This window comes from Aquila chrysaetos, chromosome 7 (assembly GCF_900496995.4).
Source record: "Aquila chrysaetos chrysaetos chromosome 7, bAquChr1.4, whole genome shotgun sequence".
NCBI lineage: Eukaryota > Metazoa > Chordata > Aves > Accipitriformes > Accipitridae > Aquila > Aquila chrysaetos.
Window position 1 is genome coordinate 46014172 of NC_044010.1, and position 22531 is coordinate 46036702.

General features: G+C 38.5%; 1 protein-coding gene across 10 annotated transcripts in view; it reads right to left on the reverse strand.

Moving 5' to 3' along the window:
• CNKSR2 (connector enhancer of kinase suppressor of Ras 2) overlaps window positions 1-22531 on the reverse strand; it is a 216669-nt gene that overhangs the window by 94866 nt on the left and 99272 nt on the right. For 4 of the 10 annotated variants that reach the window (XM_030019599.1, XM_030019598.1, XM_030019592.2 and 1 more), the window contains exon 9: window positions 6552-6698. The exons of the other annotated variants lie outside the window; for them this stretch is intronic. In XM_030019599.1, coding sequence (XP_029875459.1) covers window positions 6552-6698 — 147 coding nt within the window. The remainder of the gene's footprint in view (window positions 1-6551; window positions 6699-22531) is intronic. 10 annotated transcript variants of the gene reach the window in all.

Here is a 22531-nt window from a genome sequence, read left to right on the forward strand (position 1 = left end):
GGCCAGGGCAAATAGGATTGCTGAAACAGCAATAAAACTAAAAAGTTTTCAGGTCCAAAGAGTTAAATACGTAACCCATGGGAATAGCCTGACAGAGACAGTTTAGAAGTTACATAGCGAAATTGGAATAGCCTCAAAAATGTCCCGCAAAAGATCCTGCATCAATCTTAACCCACAATGACAGACACAAAATCCATATTTCAATACAGTTTGGAGTACTATTTCTCAAACATTTTGGATGCACCATCCTCCTTCAGGATAATTAGTCTTCATGGCCCCTTTCCCAAATTGTCAGTTGGCCAGGGAACAGATAACCAACTATCTTTACTTACAGCAGCTCAGTTTCTCTAACACAGGGAAATAAGGAGTCCCTGTACGTACTGACTGATAGCACCCAGACACTTAACTCCCCGCGCTCCTCCAGAAGCGGTTCTGTCCCCGGTTAGCTCTGCCCTGCGGTCCCTAACTCCCTCTTGCTACCAGGACCTATTGCTGCTTTTCCCATCCCCAATCCTGAAGGAACGGAGGGTGCCCCCAGTAAACCAGCGCATTATTTTTGCTCTTTCTCTCTAAACAATGGATGTAATTAATATTTAATATATACTATCTAAAATTCTTTTTAATGTTTTTTTAAAAACACTTTGAACCTTTCATTAACTCCCTTGGAAGCTGCAATATATAGTTTGAGAAACATTGCTCCAGAAAGAGACACAATTTTTAAAAATATAAGCAAAACCAATACAAAATTTTAAGTGGTAATATCTTTATACAGTATTTGCATCAGTAAACAGATTTTACTCCTAATATATTTTTCATATTGGATCAAGGTTATGACAATTTATTGAACAGAATGCTTCTAATAAAATAAACTTTTTATAAGACCAACCATGGCATGAAGTAATGAAATACTATAACTAATTCACACGCTGTAGGAAAACCCAGTCAGAATCCATTTTAACAGTGCTGCAAAGAATGCCCAGTTCCCATGTAGTTAAAAGACAATTAAGCAACTGAAGAGCAAACAAGTTAGTATTTTATTCAGATTTAATGATTAAAAAGTCTGAGGTCATTCATTCTAATCATAAATGAGGAAAACAGAATATAGCATTGTCTCTAGATGAATGAAGAAGGCCATATGATCAAGTAAGGAAAAATACTAAATAAAAATAATAAAAGTAGCATTTTCTCTCAAACCAAGGACTGTTCTTATTGTTGCTGTTGCTTCTGAGGAGGCTGAAAAGCTGAATATATCATAGTGCAGATATGATGCATGTCATAGTGGAGATATGATGCATATCTAATCCAAAATAAAGTCTGTTTAAAAAAACTACAGGTACTGAAATCTTGGTGGTTTTATAACAGTACAATTTAATCACATACAAAACAGTACAGTGAACTATTTTAAATATACAAAAGGTGACATTTAAATAAGCTTGGTGAAGAGTGTGACAGAGTGTTTAGAGGGGTCAGAAGGTTTTTTTTCCAAGTCAACACACAAGACATGGCTGTCAGCTGGACCTGCCCCTAACCTCACTGACATCGGTAAGAGCCTTTTCACTGATACCGGCAGGGTGTAGTCCAAATTAGCTGAAGCATGGTGACATGTTGCTCTACCACTCCTTTTCTGTATTATAAAGAAACTGGATGAAGAGTCTTCCACACTGTAGTCAAAGTCCAGATTCTTTTGGCTAATTAACAAAGCATTTTCCAGAAGGCAAAGGAGGACTTTGCAGCTAGCTTCTTGCTAGCGTGATGATAGTAACTTACATAAGATTTCATGTGCTCCAAAAAGCTTCTCTATCGAACCTTCCACCCTTGTTCAAACAGCCCTTTGGGGAGCCTCCCTTTGAAACCTCCCCAAAATAACACAAAGTGGAAAGGAGAAATAAAACAGACAATCTAGAGTAGAGGACATTTATTTAAGTTAGGTTTGAACCAGACAAAAATTTGGAGAGTTCAAAGATAATTAAGTCACCTCTATGTCAAGTAAGGAAAATAAAAAAACTAAAGGTTAAACTTAATTGGTTTGTTCACCACATTCAGTAGCAGTCAGAAATACAAACATTGCAATCTGAAATATCATTCCAGGCTTCCACACAGCAGATCAGAGTATCAGAAAAAGTAACTGAAAGGCGAATTTAGTAAGATTTGTCTTGCAGGAATAGCATCTTAATATTTATGGTACAATACCATATTAATGAATACCTTCAACTGCAAAGGCAACCACAAAATTCCCCAAGGCCACAGCTGCCTAACTGAAATGTTATAAAAGCAATAACGAGAAACACAGGCTGAAAAATCCCTTGACTTCACAAATTCGGACATGATTTCGGAATGCATCGAGGGAGCACTTTGATTATCTGCAAGAAGTTGGATACTGATGGATATTAAAACAGACAATCATCAAGTGACTGAAAACAAAAAAAAAACCCCAGCACTTCCTTTCATCAGGACACAAGGGGAAAAAAAGGATGTTTCTCTTTCTGTACTGATTGACCTTAGAGCTGGAATTAATGCACTTGTAAATACAAACTCATTATGTAATGGTGCATAGCATAGCCATAGGCTAATTGTATTACTTTACTGTACATCAAGCCATTCAATATCAGTTTCAGGACTGCTACACAGGATGCATAATTCTTCTTCTTCTTTCTTTCCCCTAACCTTTCATATTTATTCTAAGGATAAGAATATTTGTGAAAAGAATGAATATACCACATTTCTGCTAAAAGGAAAAAAAAGCCAAAGAGTTAATCAATAATTAGGTAGACTGCATTTAACTCCTAATTCATGACAAGATTGCGATGTGAAGGCAGAGGAGTTCAAGGTAAACCACTGAACGTTCTAAGAAGTATTTATGCCAATTAGTAGCCAGTTAATATCCAAATGTTCTAAAAGTGTTTTCCACACTTGGAGACCATGAACATTTGGCTGGCATATGGCTAATCTAGATCACTAACAGTGGACAGCAAGCTCTTAAAAATTTCATTATCAGAATGCATAATTTAATTACCAGGATGGCCTGTCACTCACACACCAAACTGCTTGATACACTGGTAGTACCTGCATACCTCCTGAACTGGAAGACTCATCTAGCACTTTCCCAGTTTACAGGCAGACTTAGTATCTCTCCATCAGGTCTAGTTTTTCATGTAGCTGCAAACGGCAAACTTCATGTTCTTACATACAATTATTGACTAAACAAGCAGAATGCAATTTACCAATAATGCCTCAACATTATTCACTTTCAGCTCACATTAAGTTTTGAAGGCTCTCAATTAAAACATCCCACTGTAAATCTCAATGTAAATGAATCTCTTAATTTAATTCACTGAAATATTTACCTTCTACATTCACTGCAACAGCTGTTAAACATATTCATTGGTGGGGTGCATACAAAAACTTAGTCTCTGGTTTTGTGTCAGCCTCCTTACATTAGGGCAAACTTCCACCTTCCCACCTCACTCATTACAATTTGATTAGGATGACACACCGCATTTTTCCTCTGTTCACTTCATTTGTGGAACCAAAAAAACCACAGCAGCCAGTTTGCAGGTCCTAATTCCCAGTTTATCAGAATATCATCCTCATATCTTGTTCTAGAGTCTTTTGAATATTTTGCTCATATTTTGTATTTTAACAGAATTACTACTGAGTCATAATTTCCTTATAGCTTGCGTCTGTTGAATAAAACATATCGTTCAATTAACTAACTTAGTTCTGGGATGACAGCACAATTATAAAATTCTCAATTATTTCATGACACCCTGATATAGGAAAACAAGTTATCATAATTTCCCCTGCTTCCAAAGGTGATGGAAATACTGCTTTTCCTTATGTTTTTTTTTTAGCTACTTGCTATCACTTTCCCCGTCCTCTCACTCTGCCTCCCGAGCTCCTCTTAAAGAACAGCACCCTTACATGAATCAGGAGCATAAGAAATTTCAGAACAGCCATAGGGCAAATCGCACTTACAAAACTTACAGTTTTTCTGAAGATTTTTTCAGAAATTTTTGAAGTAAATTCTGTTCAATAAACATAATTTCTTCATATTTTTAATAGCTATAAAATTACACCACACTCTGATTGCTTTTGCTGCTTGTTATTAATCAAACATACAGTACTGATTTCACACTTAGGCTACATTTTAACATCAGCTGACTTAACATCTGTTCACCCCTGATCTGCATAAATTAACAACAGATATCTCCACATTATGCAGCTTCTGAAGTTTGTCTTCACCCTGGAGCTTTTTCGACACTCAGTCTACTTAAGAAAACTGTTGTTTCTCACACTAAAATCATAAATTACAACAGACACGCATATGCACACTGCACACTTAAGTGTTGAATGAGGTTCTGGTCTTTTCCTGGTGTCATGTTTGATAAAATCAGAACAATATCATCGTGACACCAGATTTATACCTCTAATTATACCTCTAATAGTATCTCTATTTGTACTCATATTAGCCTTAAAAATATTCATATTTCCTATTCTATCAGAAAAAAACCCCACACCAAAACCAACACTCCCGTTATCCCCACTCCCCAAACCTGTAAGATCACAGAAATCCCCTGTCCAGGGTCAGTCTCATCTTCCCTAGCACAGATAATCTACACTTGAGCTAGCTGTCCAGACTCCCTTTCTCATCAAATGGAGAGAAAGAGGCATGCGCAGGGTCCAGTTGACCTCATCCTGCGGTAGATCAGTCTCAAACAGGCCGAGATGAAGGAAGCAGTAACTATTACATATGTCCACTGGCCAAAGGGAGTAACAATGAGAAACCTGAACGGTATGTAGATATGTACATAGCAGATACCTAAAGTTAGATCACTTGAGTAACACCCTAGTATCTGTACTCAACTAAGGATGCCGAGATGCAAAACAGAGCCAAATAAAACACACTAAAAGATGACTGGATTTTTGCTTCTGGAAGCGAGTGTGGAGTTTTGAGCAGGCCCACAACTTTAGCTCATGACTGCATTCACTGTAAAAGGACCGCAGGAATCCTGACTTTCCTACTGGACTTAGTTTAAATGGTGGAAATTGGTTTCTGTCCAATTTCTTCCCACCCTTTTGGAGTAGCCTGTCTTGAATTAATTGCTTATTTGCTACTGTCTGCATCAATGGCCCATGTCAGAAACTTCTGTTTTGGGGTCTTCAATGTACTTATTCTAGCGGCAAATGACAAAGTGAACCAAAAAGAATATTCACAGAATAACCCAATTCACCCAAAGAAATACCAAACTCACCCGAAGAGGATTTAGACCAAAAGCATTTGACTCCATTTAAAGCAATGATGTGCATTTTTAATTTGTATTTATGTTCTCACTAATGCTATGATAAAAGTGCAGCCTTCAAGTATGGACATTCATACACTCAATATCATGCATGCAGATTTCCAATTTTATGTTCAGACACTAATAAGATATTTTTGGTTGAAAGTTTTTTGATCACATGTCTAGTCAGTTCTTTATATCTGAAAGACCAAGACATCTCAATCATTTAAAAACTTACTCAGTTTCAAAGACAACGATGCATTTAACCATTATAAAATAATTTTTATATATATATATACATATTTGAAAGAAGTTCTTAATGGCATTAGTTCTTTTTATGAATCTCTTAATATTTTAAATGGCAAAGACCACAGCTACTGGCAAGGGCATTTCCGTATCTCATTTTCCTTTTGCCCCAACTTTGCAGAAGTCTCTTCTCTCTCAAATGTACTTAATTTTAAATTACACTTTTTATCGTGATAAGTGTCCCGAAGAATGCATTCTTTATGCAAAGAAAATAAATTTCTAAATATTGTTCTATCTGAACTGAATGAAAAAAGGGATTATTTGTCAGTTCCATCTGTTGGTTACATGCTTTCATCAGTCTGGACATAACTTTTATGTCCTAGAGTAATCCATCACAGCAACATTTTATCCTAGAGTGAAACACAAAAGCTTTAATGAAACCATTCCATGGTTTTCAGCACATTACAGGCTTACTAAAATTAAAGGCCCAGACGGACATCCTGTGCTACACCGCCTTATGTGCAAGGGTTCAATCTCAAGGACAACTTTGACATGAATACAGCTTTATTTACATGAGGAAATTTTGACAGTCAAGTGGCTCATTGAATAAAATCACCTTATAAATTTTCCTATAACGCCATGATTACTCAAATTGAGAACTCAAGATGTTTTCCTCCCCTCTTTCTTTGAGGTTATACTGCACTGAGAGATTAACAAGAAGTCAAACTAAAATTTATCAGTTTCTAAAGTATGCTTGTTTCCCCTTGTCTAGAAAAGTTATCTGGGACTACTTTTCTGCATTGTAAAACACTGGGATGATTACCTCTTAACTTTGAAAAGTTCTACTAACAGGTTTAATTTCAACTGAGCTTATGAGAACAAACTGCAGAGAAATCATTTCAGAAACAATTTTTCAAAGCATACAAGAGTAAATCCATATGCTGCTGAGATGAAGCACAATAAAGCATCATTGAGATAATCTATAGTTAAAATGATGGTGTATGACTTATGATTAAGCTTCATTACCTGCAGAGCAAGGGGCTTCCATCTCATATTTTTCAGTAAAGCTGGTGCTGAGGTAAGCATGCTCTGAGGTCGCTTTTTCAAAGTTAAGATAACACCACTCGGATCCTCTCGTAGTGCATTCACCAAATTTTTCAACTGCCACCCCACCTGGTAACCAGTAAAATCATTACAATAAAATTGAGGTACAGTATTCAATATGTAATGTTCCCTTTTTAAATAAGATTAGTAAAATAACATAATAGGAGTGTGTAGATAGATATATATATATATTAAAGGAGATTAACTCTAGAAATGTCAGAAATGAATTACTGCATAAAAATCATGTCAACTAAAATAATTATTATAATGCATTAAGATGGATAGGCATCAGTTCAGGTTTTAGAATTAATAAACTACTGTTACTCCGCTGTAAATGCACAATTAAATCTCAAAGTGTTTTCAAAATTAGCTCTTGTACATAGACTTTAGAGACTAGAAAGTTAAAAAGCCCTGGCTTCTGCATTGACAGTTAATTCAAAACTGAGCATTTTGTACTCCATGGTTACTATTTAAAGTCCACTAACCACATGTAGTCATACTACTTCTACTCCTAGCAGTTATGCAAGCACAAACCAGTTCAGGAAAATCTTCTACTCTTCACACTGCTATAAAAATAAAATCAGAATTACAAGGCCTTTTTTTAAAATAGCACTTCTTTCATGACGATTTCAGAAACAAATACAGTAAATTAATGACAGAAATGTAGTCTAGCCACTACTTGAGTATTAGCCCAAAGTAAAATTTTCCTAATTGAATTACAGCATTTCGAAATATTCTAAAATTAAGAACTTGACTAACATGGAAAGCAACAAGTCTTTATTTATAAACGCAGGATAGAACTTTCTGAATCATTTACTTCGCATATTTGAAAAAAGTACTTCAAATATTAAAACAGTACAACCCGTGACAATGGTTTTCAGTCTAAAGAATGCCTGATTTTACATATCTATTATTCAATCCTTGTATTTTCAAGTCTGGCACCTAGAGTGGCAATACATAGAATCATACCTCCCTTGAAAACCTCGGCCTGTAGACTTAGAAAGTGATTATTTCTGTAAACTTGACAGCTTTTCCACCTTTTTCTCTCTCTGTTCCACTAAACAAACAAGTAAATTTTCCTGATGTTTAAAGGATCACAGTTACAAAATTTTCCTGCTTTTGCAATTTGTACAAGAACAATGTTAAGAAGAAAATTATCCAATTGAAAAGTTAAATTCTACTGAAAAAACATCTAGAACTCTGAAGTGATAAGGTAACATCACCTTAAAATGGTTACTTTATATCATGTCAATATATTTGAAAAAAATCAAATAGGCAATGTGAACAAAGAGAATGCTGATGTTCCTTATCACTGATATAGTGCAACATGACACATATATATTTGTTATCTATGTTTAAGCAAAGTGATCGCATATCGGTTGTTGCTACTTATTTTTTTACCTTATTCCCTATTATACCAAAACTCACTTTGTTTGCTCAGTATCACTTATTTTAAGAGCTGATACTCCCGTATGAGCATGCCGCTTAAGTCAACACTAATGCTTACCAACAACCCCGAATCACAGACATGGTTCAATCCTCAACACTCTTCCTCAGCTACTGTGAACCTACTTGTCCTGTTCTCACCACAGCAAACTTCATTATATCCAGGATGCACTTCTACAGTAATATTATTGCAAACAAAGAAACAGGGTGTATGACAACATGCATCTTTATGCATCTTTATCCATCATTTTCCAACTTCCACGGAAGACTTCCAAGCATGCTGGAATTCTTATTTTCAGTCCAATGTACTAGGCATATGGCTATTATACTTTAAACAAAATGAAACATGAACGTAATAAACTTCAGCCCAATTCCCACATCCCAGTGAAGTCTCCGTTCCGTTTCAACAGTATCTAAACCAAGCCTCTGTAAGTTCAAGCTTTGTGTCTTAATATTATGATTTTGTAAAAAGATACCTTGCTATTTACAATACTGTTTTCCTACTCGGAGAGACTTCCACCACTCCTTAGAAACAATATATTCCCCATAGTTCCATAATGCCACCGTGGGCATACGCAAGGTTTGATTTGCTACCCAAAAGAAGGAATTAAAGGCTTACGGTTCATGTAAGGTATCTCCGTACGAAAGCTACTGTACACTTTAATTCCCTAATGTAACAACTGAAGACAGATTTCTGGAGAGGAATCCTTCTGCTGAATAAAGCAGCACAGGGAGAAGATATAAAATTCTTGCCATTTAAGTTGGTAGGTCGCTGCACGTGAAAGCTGTGCTTTAAAGCCATCTGTTTCTCACTGAAATAGTCAGAGGAATATAAAAAAAAATTGGGGATTTTTGGTTACACTGGCAGTTTTTAAATTATTTTAAATGCACTTTCATACTTTGCAGAGATAGACTGTATCATGTATTTCAACGATACCTTACATTGCAATAAATGGGAGATTAGTCTCTTTATGAGGGTTAGGGGGATTAAAGAAAAAAATCACTTCAAAGCACTAAATCTGATGTATTTAATTTAGAAGCTCATGAATATAAACAATTTAACTTAATTTTTCAGAGGAAAATTCTGAGTTTACTATAAATTTCAAATGAAGTTCATCCTCTGCTTTTACTCAGTTCCCTGACAGGAGTTTTCTGGCTAGTTCAGAGAGTCCTTGGTTGCTTCTCATCTTTTGAACAGAAACAACTAAATTGGCCTAAGAGGAACAAGTCACATAAGAGGCTGCCAACAAGAAATTGAAGGAAATTGATGTCCACGTAGGAGGCATGCTTTCAGTTCCCACATAGTTTAGATCCCATCAAAATTCAGATTGACACAGGCTAAACAGAAGCAATCTTATTTGAGGAGGTCAGGTTGGAAAGCGGAAAAGGCAGTGAATATACCTGGAACTGAAAACTGTTCTCCAGAAATCCACTTCAGTGATATGTAATCTACGCTTTCTTTTAAGTGTGATTTGAATTTATTCTCTCTAATCTCTCCTCAGGATCTTCCCCGTTCTCATTACCTCCACAGTTATCAGTTCTCAACTTCTATTCATCAAGTTTTTGGGCAGAGCTTTCAAAGTCCCTACCGCATCCTTTTTTCTGCCCATGTACTGCAAAAATGGACAGTAATAAGAAAGTTTCATTACTGGTTTGAAAAGTCAATAGATAAGTAAAAGGACTGTATTAGCAGACGACTCTACTTACATTAAAACAACCCGAACAATGTATTTTTAAAACAGCGCGCTATGGTGACCAGGTACCCATTTTTAAGAACCAAGCCAGTTACTGTTGCTTGCTTTAAAATAAATTTACATCGCTAAACCGAGTGCCATCAGCAAGTGGTGGTCAGGAGAGGTCTCTCGAGCGGCAGCCTAAGCCCAGCGTTGGGTTTTGCTGCGCGGTGCCCGAATCGCTCCCGGCTGCCGGTGCAGCTCGCGGCCGAGGTCGGGAAAAGCGCCGGGGGCTCCGGCACCGCGCGCGGGGCACAACGCAGCCGGTCCCGGGGTAACGCCGGGAGAGCCGGCGGGGAAGCGCGCCCGCTGCACGGGTGCGGGTCTGGATGGCCGAGGGCACCTTGTGGAAAGGTGGAGCTTGGAGCAGGAGAGGCCACGGGGGTTTTTTGGTGAGGAAGGAGGAGGGCGGTGGGCTCAAGGAGCAGCACGGGAAGATGGGGAACTAGGGGAAGAGGGAGAGGGGAGCGAGGGAGCGGCACAGGGGTGCCCTGAGGGGTCGTGCTGAGCCGTTTCTGCCAAGGAGAAGACAGCACCTTTGCTGGAGGAGGCTACCGCCGAGGTGAAGGAGGGATAGACAGGGTAGCCCACGTCCAAGCCGCCGGTACCCCGAGGCCAGACGAGCGGCGCTGCTGGGGGACGGCGCGAGAAGGGACGTCACCCTCCCAAAGGGGAGGGCGACGCTCCGCGCCAGGAGAAGCGACCCTGCGGGCAGGGTGCCTGCACCATCAGCATCGGGCCTCCTCCGAATTTCTCATCTCGTCCCGCCGCTACCTGCCCAGAGGTTTCGGCCAGGCGGGGAAGCCTCGCCGGAGTGCTCCAGAGACGCTCGGGGCCACCCGGGTTGCTTCCGTGGGGCAAGACGGGCACGCGGGAGCCCTGCGCGGCTGCTCCCAGCTCTGACACGTCCTCCTCGCCTCTCGCCTCCTCTCCCTCCTTCTCCTCCACCACCTGGAACGTGCCAGCACCCACTACCCCAAAGAGCAGGAAGCTTTGGCAGGGGGTGCTCTTAAAGGTCTGCTCCCCCAGCCACCACCTGGGAAAAGAAGATGCCCCCGAGCAAGACGAGGCGTATTTTAGAAGACCCCAATGCTTCTTTGGCTTACAGCAAGCACATCTGGATGACAATATTACAACAGCCTGAAATGGAACTTTTATTTTGAATTCCTATTCTAAATTGCCAAGAACTTTAACATTTTAAACTATTAAAAAGTTGCTTTTAAAGTAATGACCTTCTTTTCCCAGATGAACCTACTGCCCCCTTCATGACAAGTTTGGAAAACTGGTAGTAATCTTCCCTTTTTCTGAAAGTAAGCGTGACCATTCATCGAATCTTTTTTTTCCACACAGACGCACCCATGACAGTATTCCCAAATTTCTGTGCTCATTCATGACTTCTGTGAGTACTGCTGTATGTTATGAGCCAGAGAGGAGCTCTGTAAAATATTAACATGCAGGCAGCTCAAATACAATTGGATGGACCTAAACCAAGTATTTTTAGGATGCTACAAGATCCAGTACTAAATAACCTACAGTCTGAAAAATCTCACACATGTATCCCAAAGAAACCATGGAACAGCTGCATCATTTAAAGGCAGTGTGCAAATCTAATACACACTGAAACTACATCATCTAGAGGGTGGAATTATAGTCAAATGATAAATAGAACAGAGTGCACATTTTTACAGGCGTATTCCTGTTCGAAGGGTCACCAGAGTCCCACAAAAGTTAATGGGAGCTTTTTGCTTCCATGAAAAGAAAATGTTGGGGTTTTTTTTTCCGCCAGTTACAGTAATTCTTTCCTGACTTGCAGATTTGTAAAGGGAAAAGTAGTAATATCTTCACACTTTTGAAGGAAAAGTAATATCCTCCTGCTAAATATAACCTGCAAAGCCATGTGCTATTTTCTAGCTAAGCAAATATGCAAAATCCACTCTAATGTTTAATTTTAAAAAGTTACTGGAATGGGGAGATAATCAAAATTCTTATTCTTTCAATGTTGCCTGTTATAAGTGCATGCAGCCAGAGCTCTTTGGCTTGTCAACCATTTCAAGCTTCAAGTTTTTACTCATTTTTCAGAAAAAAAAAAAAAAAAAAAAAAGAATTTCTAGGAGAAAAGTGTATTCACCTTAAGAAATGGGTGTTTTTTTAAGAACTTCCATATCTATCAAACATCTTGCATTTTATAAATAAGAATTAGTGCATAAGAAAAAAACAAACAACCAACACTGCACTTCAAATCATTATCAAACCTAGCATGTTTTTAAGCAAGTCAGAATCTGACCAGAAACTATCTGGCGTCATGCTGTTAAACTAACAGATTGATTTCCATAAACACTGGCCAGAAATGAGGATGGTCAGCTGGCAGCCCTATGAAACGCATATGTTAGTAGCAAGCATCTCCTTCCCTTCCCCCAGCTGCAGATGCCTGAAAAGGCTAAAAAAAAATAATGGAAGGCCATAGGTCTTCCGCCCCCAGAAAACATTATTGGGTGAGGAAACCACAGAAGGATGTTTACAACACGGACTACCACAGAGATGAAAGCTGTATCCGTATGCGGTAGGAGAAGCAGTGTCAGGGAAGTAGCAGATGCCTTTCAGGGATTTATCCAGCTTCTTAAGCTAGCACGATAATGAACATCCATGCTTACATAACAGTTTTCTCCCAAAGAGGAGAGGTTAATAATATTGTGATTGCATACGCTGCAATTCTAATTAAAGAGTGCTTTGGCTATATTATCTAAATAAATGCTATTTTAATCCAATGTTAAAGTCAGTTCCGTGCATCCCTAGAATGTCAGTGATCACACCGTACTGTACCGTTGCCCAAAGTCACAGCAACACAGTTTGTATGTAAAGTACATTGAAGAAAATCACATCCTTTACTTGAGAAAATCCTGATGTTTCACTAAAACTTTTGCTACTACCACCAAACTATGAAATAAGTAATTTTTATATTCATTTTTGGCTATGTAAACTAAAGCTCACAATTAAGAGACTTTCCCAAGAATAAACTAAGTTAGGACCCAAACTGAGAGCTCAATATAGAAGTTACTGCCTCTCATTAAGCTGCTCTAATCGCATTTCCCTGTCAGAAAACGTATCTGATCCAGAGCACAACTTCTGACTAATTTTATTACCTTGCTCCTTTTAGGTATTTGCACAGCTCAGTTCCACCATAATTCAACAAACTTCACAAATGTTGGTTACTTGACAACAGTGCACCTCGGTAACGGAGACAAGCATCTGTTTTATCCATGAGGGAACTGAAACTTGAATTATCCAGGGACACAGAACCAGTTCTGTATTGAAGCTTGGACAGCGTTTAACAACAATGCTTACCTTTCACTTTTCACTGATAGAATCAAGCTTCAGTTCAGAGCTACCTCACTGTTTTGCTTTTGAGTCATTGCTAGCAACATCCTAGAACAAATAAACGGTATTTGTTGGGAACAGCAAAGACTCCAACTTCATGGGTTTGATTATATCCTATCTGACAGATGTAAAGTCGGTGACTAGGTACAATTTTTGAGGAAAAAGGGTCTCACTTCCCTATTTCATGGTATGGCTCCAAAAAATGGGGTTGACTGCAGTTCTCTCAGTTTTGGTATACCTCTGAAATTTGAGGCATCCTCCCTCACTTGGGCACCTGCTCTTCCCCACAGTGACCCGCTGTCACCAGCACGATGACTGTAAGGCTTCTCTCTCTTCAACCAGGAGTACAGATAACCAGAAGAGACAGGCACTGGCAATTTGGAGGGGTTTCATCCAGCCTTCCATCCACTTGGATCTCAGCATTATTTAGCCTCAAAGGGACTAAATTCAGCCTTTCAAACCCTAGAGAGGCGTCTCAAGCACCAAGAGGTGCATAGTTTCAGGTTAAAGGGCTTCCCTGAAGGCAAAGCCCTGCGCTGATGGGAATACACGTGTACGAAGCCCAGCCATACAACAGGCAAGAAACCACCAGGTCCCCGCGCCAGGAGCAGGGAAACGAGGGTTCTCGTGCCAGTTCCCAGTGACCGCTTTTTTTTGTAATATAAACGCAATACAAAGTACACACATACGGCAGGGAACAGGGTCTGAAAGCCACGTTGTGATGAGCAGGCCCTACCCCTTCTTCAGCAAGGGCACAGACATTAAACTATTACGGGAATAAAGATGCTGCCACCGGACTCCTCTCTTGGCCCATTTTCAGGAGCTTCCAGGGAACGTACGGAAAGCCCAGCTGCCTACCTCCGTTTCGGCAGGACTCCCAGCGAGGCACAGACCTCCACTGCCCGAGAAGAGACATGTCAGCACCCCTGGGTGGCCGCAGGTGAGCACTAAAGAAACTTAAGCGCTGATAAATGTCTAAGCAGGCGCAGAGAGTTGGTGGTACGAGCTGAAGGCTCAGGCAGGGTTTAGGCAGGCTGGATCACACCCAAGTTCCCCACAGATGAAGCTGCAGTATGGATGTGGGTGGCCTCATCCTTCCTCGGGGGAAGGGAATAGCCCAGTTCTCCGTGCTTCACACGGCATAAGGAACGTGCTGCTCGGGAGCGACCCTGCAGTGTCAACCCACCACAGCCACATTTGCCTTACACTGACTCGTTTGTGCTGCTGAGTGCTTCAGCTCACAATGGGAATTTGAGGCATGTGTGTGCGTGCATTGCATATTCTCATATTCAAATTCCCCAAATGGTTGTCCTGGAATTAAAATAATAAATATATATAAACATACATGCATACACACATATATAAATAATTCTGTTTCAGATTAGATTTACATTATCACAACTTAATATTTTAGAATGATTCCAGTGAGTCTGTAATTCCAACAGTCTTTGACACCCCCCCACTTTTCAGTGTATAAATAAACTACCTGAGATGCCCAGCTGCCCTGCAGCTAAATAGTGCTGCTATCCTTGAAACAGATGTTTCTTGAGACTGAATTTGTATAGTGAAAATAAATTAACACGTGTACAAAGAAATTGAAAAAAAAAACAAAACCTTAAAGGTCACTAATAACCGAGCAACTGAAAAAAAACCAAAACGCCAAAAGCCTTTAATTGAGCTAAAAACTTACGTAGCATCACTTAGCTAAAGGAAGGACAAGGATAGGGAGTTAAAAGAAATTGTCATAATAAAGCAGTAATTATTTAGCCATGAGAGTTTTCTTTTTTTGTTCCACTTTACTGCTATTAAAATAATCAGCCATAGACTACATATAACGTTCAAGCCACTGAGGTGTTCTAAGCTGAACAGCTGAGGGTTTTTTTTAATAAAAAATTACATATTCAGAGTACATCTACTCAAATCAGGCATAGAATTTCCCTGCTTTAATTTTTGCTCCCTCATGACACAGCATTAACTTCCTTTTCTTACTGTTGTGCTCTACTTTTACAACTATCACCATCTTACACTTCCTCACAATTACCTCCAAACTTCATCAGAATAAGATAATGAATTATGCAACAGAAGATCAGGCTGGAACCTGAAGATCAGCTGTGTAATTTACACAGCTGCTACCTGCACAAAGCACAGAGGTATTCAAAACTACTGAATGCTAACTCGTACGTGGTCCAGGCTGCGCACAACTGTAGTATCAGTCAAGTAATTTGCACAACTTTGAAGACGTCTCTCCTTACCTTTCATCTCCTTCTCTACAGCGTACTTCAATTTTCAGCAATCTCAGTTAAAAGGGAGATTATTAGCAGCAGAATAATAGCTGCCTCCCCTTCCAAATACACGTACCTGAACTTACACTAACAGTAAGCCTTTCAACCTGTTCTTATGAGGCAAAAAGAGTAATATACTCTGTATTCTGTTCTATAGGCATCAACATAGTTAACAATCAAAACCTCCAATTCTACTTATTATCTGCTACCTGGGAATAAAACATATGCTCTAATCATACATTTCACACACCAGAGACTAAGAAATTTTGAAAGAATTATTTTAACTGCAGAATTTGCAGTATTCTCACTATCAAGAACATACTGTTAACATTGTAATTTAAATTGCCTGCAAATACAAATTGTACCAAGATCAGTAGTCAGTAGCAACTACTATGAGAGTATGAAAATAATTTTTATCAGGAATATATGCAAAAAGTTTCTGGCAGCACATTGTCTTTCGGTATTTCTGTTGGAAATATTAATACCATTTACAGCACCTCTTAGAGGACTTTTTTTTCCTATGGAAACACTACCATATGGGAAAAAAAGCAAAACATAAAACAACTGCACAAAATAAATAAATTAAAATCCATCATCTCCCAGTATGTTCTGTACAGAAAGATGAATTTAACAATTAGATCACAAGAGTACTCCACAGAATACTGCAGCAGTTTTTAGCAGATACACCCTCAGGAGTATGGTCATAAGTATAGCTTGTATAAAAATACTTGATTTGCCTACAGACTCAGTAACCTGGCTATCACCAGCGGTGAAACTATGAAGGCCCCACCGATGACATCCACAAAAAACGTCAACTGATACTGCAGCAGGATTCTTAATACAATTACACTGCTTCTAAAAGACACATTGGTGCCTTCAAAGTCATCCCAACTGTCTATTCCCAAGCTGTAGCCAGTGCCATACAGAGCAGTCAGTGTCATCAATTACAAAAGAACTTCTTCTTTTCCCCAAAGAAAGATAATGGAAGAAGTCAGAAGTCTGCTGAATGGCTATTCCTATATGTTCATCTAATCACATGAGTAAACTACCAGGGCTCACTGATAATAGAGCTGTCCATTCTGGGGTACAGCCACGACAGAAAAAACCTACGGTTTTGAGCGAGCTGGGGGACACAGCAGATGGCCACCGGTGACCAAGACCACAATCAGCTGGGAGGGAAGGCTTCTAGAAATACAGTGTATGGCCACCGAACCCACGTCCCAGTCATATGAGAGGATGGGCATCTTCTCTTGCACCAGTTTCTTCTATTCCTTCCTGAAAGGACTCCTATAGTAATCCGAACTTCTCAGTGCGTGACTGTTACACAGCTCCATCAACAGCGTACCAGTCCCACAGGTGAGGCTTAACACGCTCAGCATATATTCTTCAAACGCTGTAGTGCACAGTAACGGCAGCAGAGGGTGGGGATCAGGCGCTCTGGAGCACAGATCAAAAAGCACGCTGAAAGTGGGATGCCGGTGCTCGGGTCACAGGACCAAACCTGCCGCTCTCAAAGCCTGAGGCAGTGAGGAGCAGCTTCCATGACCACTTGTGACTTATGAGTGACCCCGCCAGTGTTCCCTTTCCATTTTGGGGCACTGTCAACCAGGTTTAATGCCTTCAGCTAAGCCCAGCAGGTTGACTTTAAATTAAGCCAGAAGCGCTCACATAGTTAAGCTCTGGTATCATCTAGGAGACGGGTAGCTGCTGAAAGGCAGCACAGCGTGGCTTTCTGCTGCAACTCAACTAATTCCACTAGCTGGTGACACAGGTGTGTAGTTCAGGTGAAAATTTCATGTGGAATGAAAAATGGGAAATTATTTAAAGTTTGGCAGCAATAAGAAACAGCGTGGGCTGGCCAAGCGTATGCTGCTCTAACACAGATGCAACAACGACTTGTTTGTTAGCCGATTCGTCGTGCCAGACTTAGAAGTGCAAGTGGGTGCCCACACTGACACATCACGCTAGTTACATAAAAATGAGCCTGTGCTCATCAGTGGTGTGCGTTTCACATCAGCTCCGAACAAGCCCCAGGATCAATGGAAAACAGATTCCACAGACAAGAGCATCCGGCATTTGTGCTGCAGAAATGGTAGGAGAGTCCTTGCCCATTCAAACTCCGAACTCCAAATCCGAGTGGGGCAGTTCTCAAAGCAGAGACACTTTATCCGTGGAGCTACTGCCGATGACCTCCATTAATTTTATTTTCCCAAATATTTACTTCATTTGAAAAATATTTGTGGAAAACTAAAATGAAATCTATCTACATACACACAGATGCCCGCTTTCCTAACTCCTTAAAAGACTAACTCCTATCTCCTCTTCAGAGTACCTGAGAATCCTTTCTCCCTGGAGAGTATTTCTTGGAAAGCACGACATAATTCATCTGTATTTGTCAAATTTGTCAAGTTGTTTCTCTTTTTCATTTATACTTATGTAAAAACATTTGCACTCACCACTGGGAAACAAAACATCATCTTTCCTCACACATTTCATTTCTGCAATATCACACTTCCCTGACATATGGGATATAAAATAATGTATTTCTATGTGTATTTGCACATCTATGTAGAAAAGAGATCATAAATAACACCATATAATCTCAACGCAAATGCCATGTTAAAGGGAATTGCAAATTCACAAAAAGGTTTTTTGTTTTGAGAGGATCATGACAATTTAGCTCCTTTATCAGTATTACACAATACTTATGGAGATTGAAAAGAAAGAATAAAGAACTAAACTGAAATTTTGAGAGGGCATTTGGAGGAAAGACTACATTTACCAAAATTGAAGTACGGTCCTCATATCCTGACAAACTACAGAGAGCTCAGGACAGAGCCCTGCAGAGAACTAGGTTACTGCCATAAAGACTTCCATTAACATTTCTGAATAGACCTAAAAAGCTTTTAGATGTAAATCCTACCTACCTTTAAATATTTGTGTTAACATTTACCAAACCATTATAAACAGAGGGAGCCCAAGGATTTGGAGAGGATTAAAATCATGATTTGAGAGCTATTACTCTATCTACTCTTCCATAAAAGCACATCCGTGACAGCAACAGAAGGAAGCTGAGCACAGGCATATTTCTTTTGAACTTTTATGATCTTGCTGCACTGTTTTGTTGTTCAAGTCAAGCATCATAAGAGAATAAAAATATTATTTTAAATGAAAGATGTTGTTAGTGGAAGTTGTTGTATAAGGTGTCAAACATCTAATGGCAAAATCTTGGACTGACGCTGCTGTCCCCTCCCTTATACTACTCCAGCCCACTTCCCCGCTGAATCTCTTTAGAAATACCATTTCCTTCAAAGCCAAGTTAATAAGGCCTTAAATGAAATATCTGTGTTCAAAAAAAACCTGGCTTAGATCCGAAACAGATCCTGCTAAACAGTGCAGAAGAACTGAATAAACAGAAATATTGGCAATGCCATTTTTCTACTTATAGGTGGTTTGTTTTGTTTTTCCTCAAATAAGAAGACACCTCCTGCAAACTCCATTTTAGATGCATACGCTCCAGATTCATATGCACCCCAAGTTCAGCATTTCCTATCAGCTGGAATTTCCCAGCTCCCTACAAACCCTGGGAGGTTCTGTTGAAGTTGAACTCTTCTCACTAATTGTACAGTGAATCTTAAAAACCTGTTCCTTACTTTTTCTAAACAGAGATTAAATTAGGGTAAGGATCTAGAAAGGTATCATACCTTTCTTAAGTGTTTACCCTTGCAGAAAAGCAAGGTATGATCTTGTAAATGTATCCATCATGTTTCAGAGGAATTTTAGCAAAATCTTTTCCAAGTTTTTGTACTGTAAATACAAAAAGAATTCCAGCAACTCACTTCTGTGGACTTGGCTTGGCCCACAAGAGCCCACAGGAGTTTCCACACTAAGGAACACGCCATATAAAAGCTACGTGTTATCTATATTCTACATGATTCCAAAAAATCCAATTTCAACAGCAACTTATAGGTGTTAAAGACATTAAACACACCAGCTTCTACATGAAACAGATTGGTAACTGGCCGTCTTCACCTATTTTGCCAAATTAAACACATTTTTTCCATCATCTATATTTACATTCATTCTGATGAGTTTTAGCCAACAAACACAAATTTTGGGAATCCACATGTCTATCACATGTCATGTCATATTTGTATTAAATCCATAATCTGTATCATACTTGTATTAGAAGTATATGCAATGTGCCAAAAATGCCTCCAAAATAAAGAAACTATGCACAGGAGATGATACAAGAACAGCCTACACCATCCTGAGTCTATACCTCCCTGTTTTCTGCTTGCAGTATTTCTCTACTGCTTTATCACTGATGCAACCAGAAAGAGAACAGTAATAAGTCACATAAGCAATAATATTGTTTCCTGCACTTTCAGTTGGTTAAAAGGAGGACTATCTCGAGGCAAAATACACTCTTGAATTATATATGGGCAGAAACATGAGTACTGCAGTACAGTGCAAATTCTGAATTGCCTTAATGACTTTTTTGTTTGTTTACATTGGAAATATTTTAGACAGACAGGCTTTTAGAGGAGATTAAGGATGGAATTTACAGTGAAGTTTAAGAGAAGACAGTGCCTAAATCCTCTGAATTTTAATGGGGGAGTCATGCCTCTTAGTTACACAGCTATTTAAAAAAAATTCTATTCTGTAAAGCAAAACTGACACAGAAGATTCACACAGCTATCTAACCTCAATAAACCACAATTTAAAGGACAATTTTCTGAACATTAACTTTTCACTGACTTTAGGCCTAATATTATTATTTTTTTATTTTAAAAATTCAGAAGATATTTACATTCCAGACATCCTGCCAGCAACAAGTGGAATACATCCTGTTATGCATGTTTTCTATCAACATCGCAAAAGATCAGGGTAATCACTCTAAATCCTTTGATTTCACTGCCAAACAAAATAGTATGAAGATTAAGCGTCAGTACAAGCAAAGAGAGGATGTCAATAGAGAATTTAAAACTATTTGACACCCAGTATTAGGACATGTATAATAAAAATCAGTCTAAGTCACTTAACTATGTTCCTACTTTGTCATGCTGCTTATCTGAAAGCCAGTGGGCTTTCTGAAAGAACAGCCTTTTCATAATTATTAAAATGTGATTCTTGTAAAAAGGTTAGCTAACAAGTTGGATTTTTAAAATAATTGCATGGAACTTCTCTCCCCCATATTTATATTCATTCTTTGGAATATAAAGTACTGAAAGCCAGGTATTAACTTCACTTCGACAAACAGAATACACTGAAATAACTGAAGAAAATACAGAAAAAAAGTTTTATCTCTAAAATAAATTTAAAGTTACATTTTTTTTTTTTAGATTTTGATTCTCCAAGTACAAGACATCACCTAAGTTACATGTGAACAATACTTCCCTACAGCTCTAGTTAAATCTTTAAAAAATTTAGTCATAGTTATTTCTATAGTAACTACGAGTGATAATGTATGATCAGTTACAAGGAGCAAGTTGAAAACATAGGATCTGTTTTTCAACTGATGAGCAGTATATGAAGTGTAAAAAAGTGCTATAAACAGAAAAGACAAAATGTAATATCTTCAGAATTATTTATCTCTGAAGTAAGAATCACTGTAAGGAATAATATCTCTTCTTCCCAGAAAAAAAGATTCCTAGAACTGGACAGTAAATTCATTATGACAGGGGCCAGAGTACAAAAGGACTGACTTAGACTCTTGGCAAAAGAAATAAAAGGATTAAAATAATACCGCAACATCTATAGAAAAGATCAAGAATTCGGGCTCTATAAATTGGAAAGTGAATGAAGCACACCTTTGTAAAAGTAACTTGGGAGGTGCTATCACATTTCTAAGAGAATGCAAGCTGACTCTCACTGTGGGAAAGTGACACTAAAATACAAGGAAGTTACTTGTATACAATATCAACGATGTCAATTATTTTAATTATATTGTTGATACAACAAAGCAAGGGCATATGTAAATGTATGATTTAGTCTACTACTATACATATCCTCTACACCAAACGTTACTGCTGAAAAATTAAATTAAGTTTGTCTTAGCTCCCTATGGTCCTTTTTCCTAGAGCTACAATCAACTCTTTTTTCTGTACATCTCAAAATACCTAGATTCACTAATGCAAGAGCCAAAACACTCCAATCCCACATTCGAAATTCTATCCAACTAGGTAAGAAAGCTCATCTTAAGGCTTGTCAAAACGTTTTTATTATTAGTGTTAGGAGTAAGAATCTGATCTTTCCATCAAATAAATCCAGTGTAAATGTGCCAAGAAAACTAGAATAAACACCTAGTTGATTGGAAATTTTCAAGTTGACAAGGCAACTTTGCTACATAGCACCATCAGAATTTGCTGGAAAAACTAGCTAGCGTAAGGATCAAATGCTTGTTGATGTGTTTCTTCAGATGCGTATACATTTTGATAGCCAATATAATAATGTTCTAAAATGTTTTTCCTATTAAAGTGATGTCATGAGCTTTCTTAGTGCAGAAATATAAAGAAATTAGTCATCAACTGTACATGTAAGTAATCATGGGATACAGTACTTATTAAGAATCTATATGGCCAAAAAAAGTATTAAAATTCACCCTAAGCTGCTCAGATTTATCAAATTACATTGCATAGCTCAAAAGATAGCTTCTCATCAGTTAAGTTCCACATATGTACTGTATATTTGATATCAAACTTAGCTGGAGGGTAAACTGAAATATTGCACTAATTTGTGCAGAGGAGCTGACATGATGTACAATGGCCTAAACCTAGAAGTGGAACCCCATGGGGAATGACAAAACACACTTTTAACAAACATCTTCTATATTAATAATGGCGATCTAGGATATTTTTTTGTCAGTTAAATTGCTCACAAGGACACATGTAATTAATATCATATATTGACTTTCACTACTCTTAAGAAACCCTATACTTTGGAAAAAGAATAGTTGCTTTCTATACTGACAGTCTGCTCTTTTCTGTTACAAAGCTTTACCTTAGAAAAGGTAATTTTATTTTAACAGTTTACCAATCCTAAATAAAATCACCAGGAACCAACA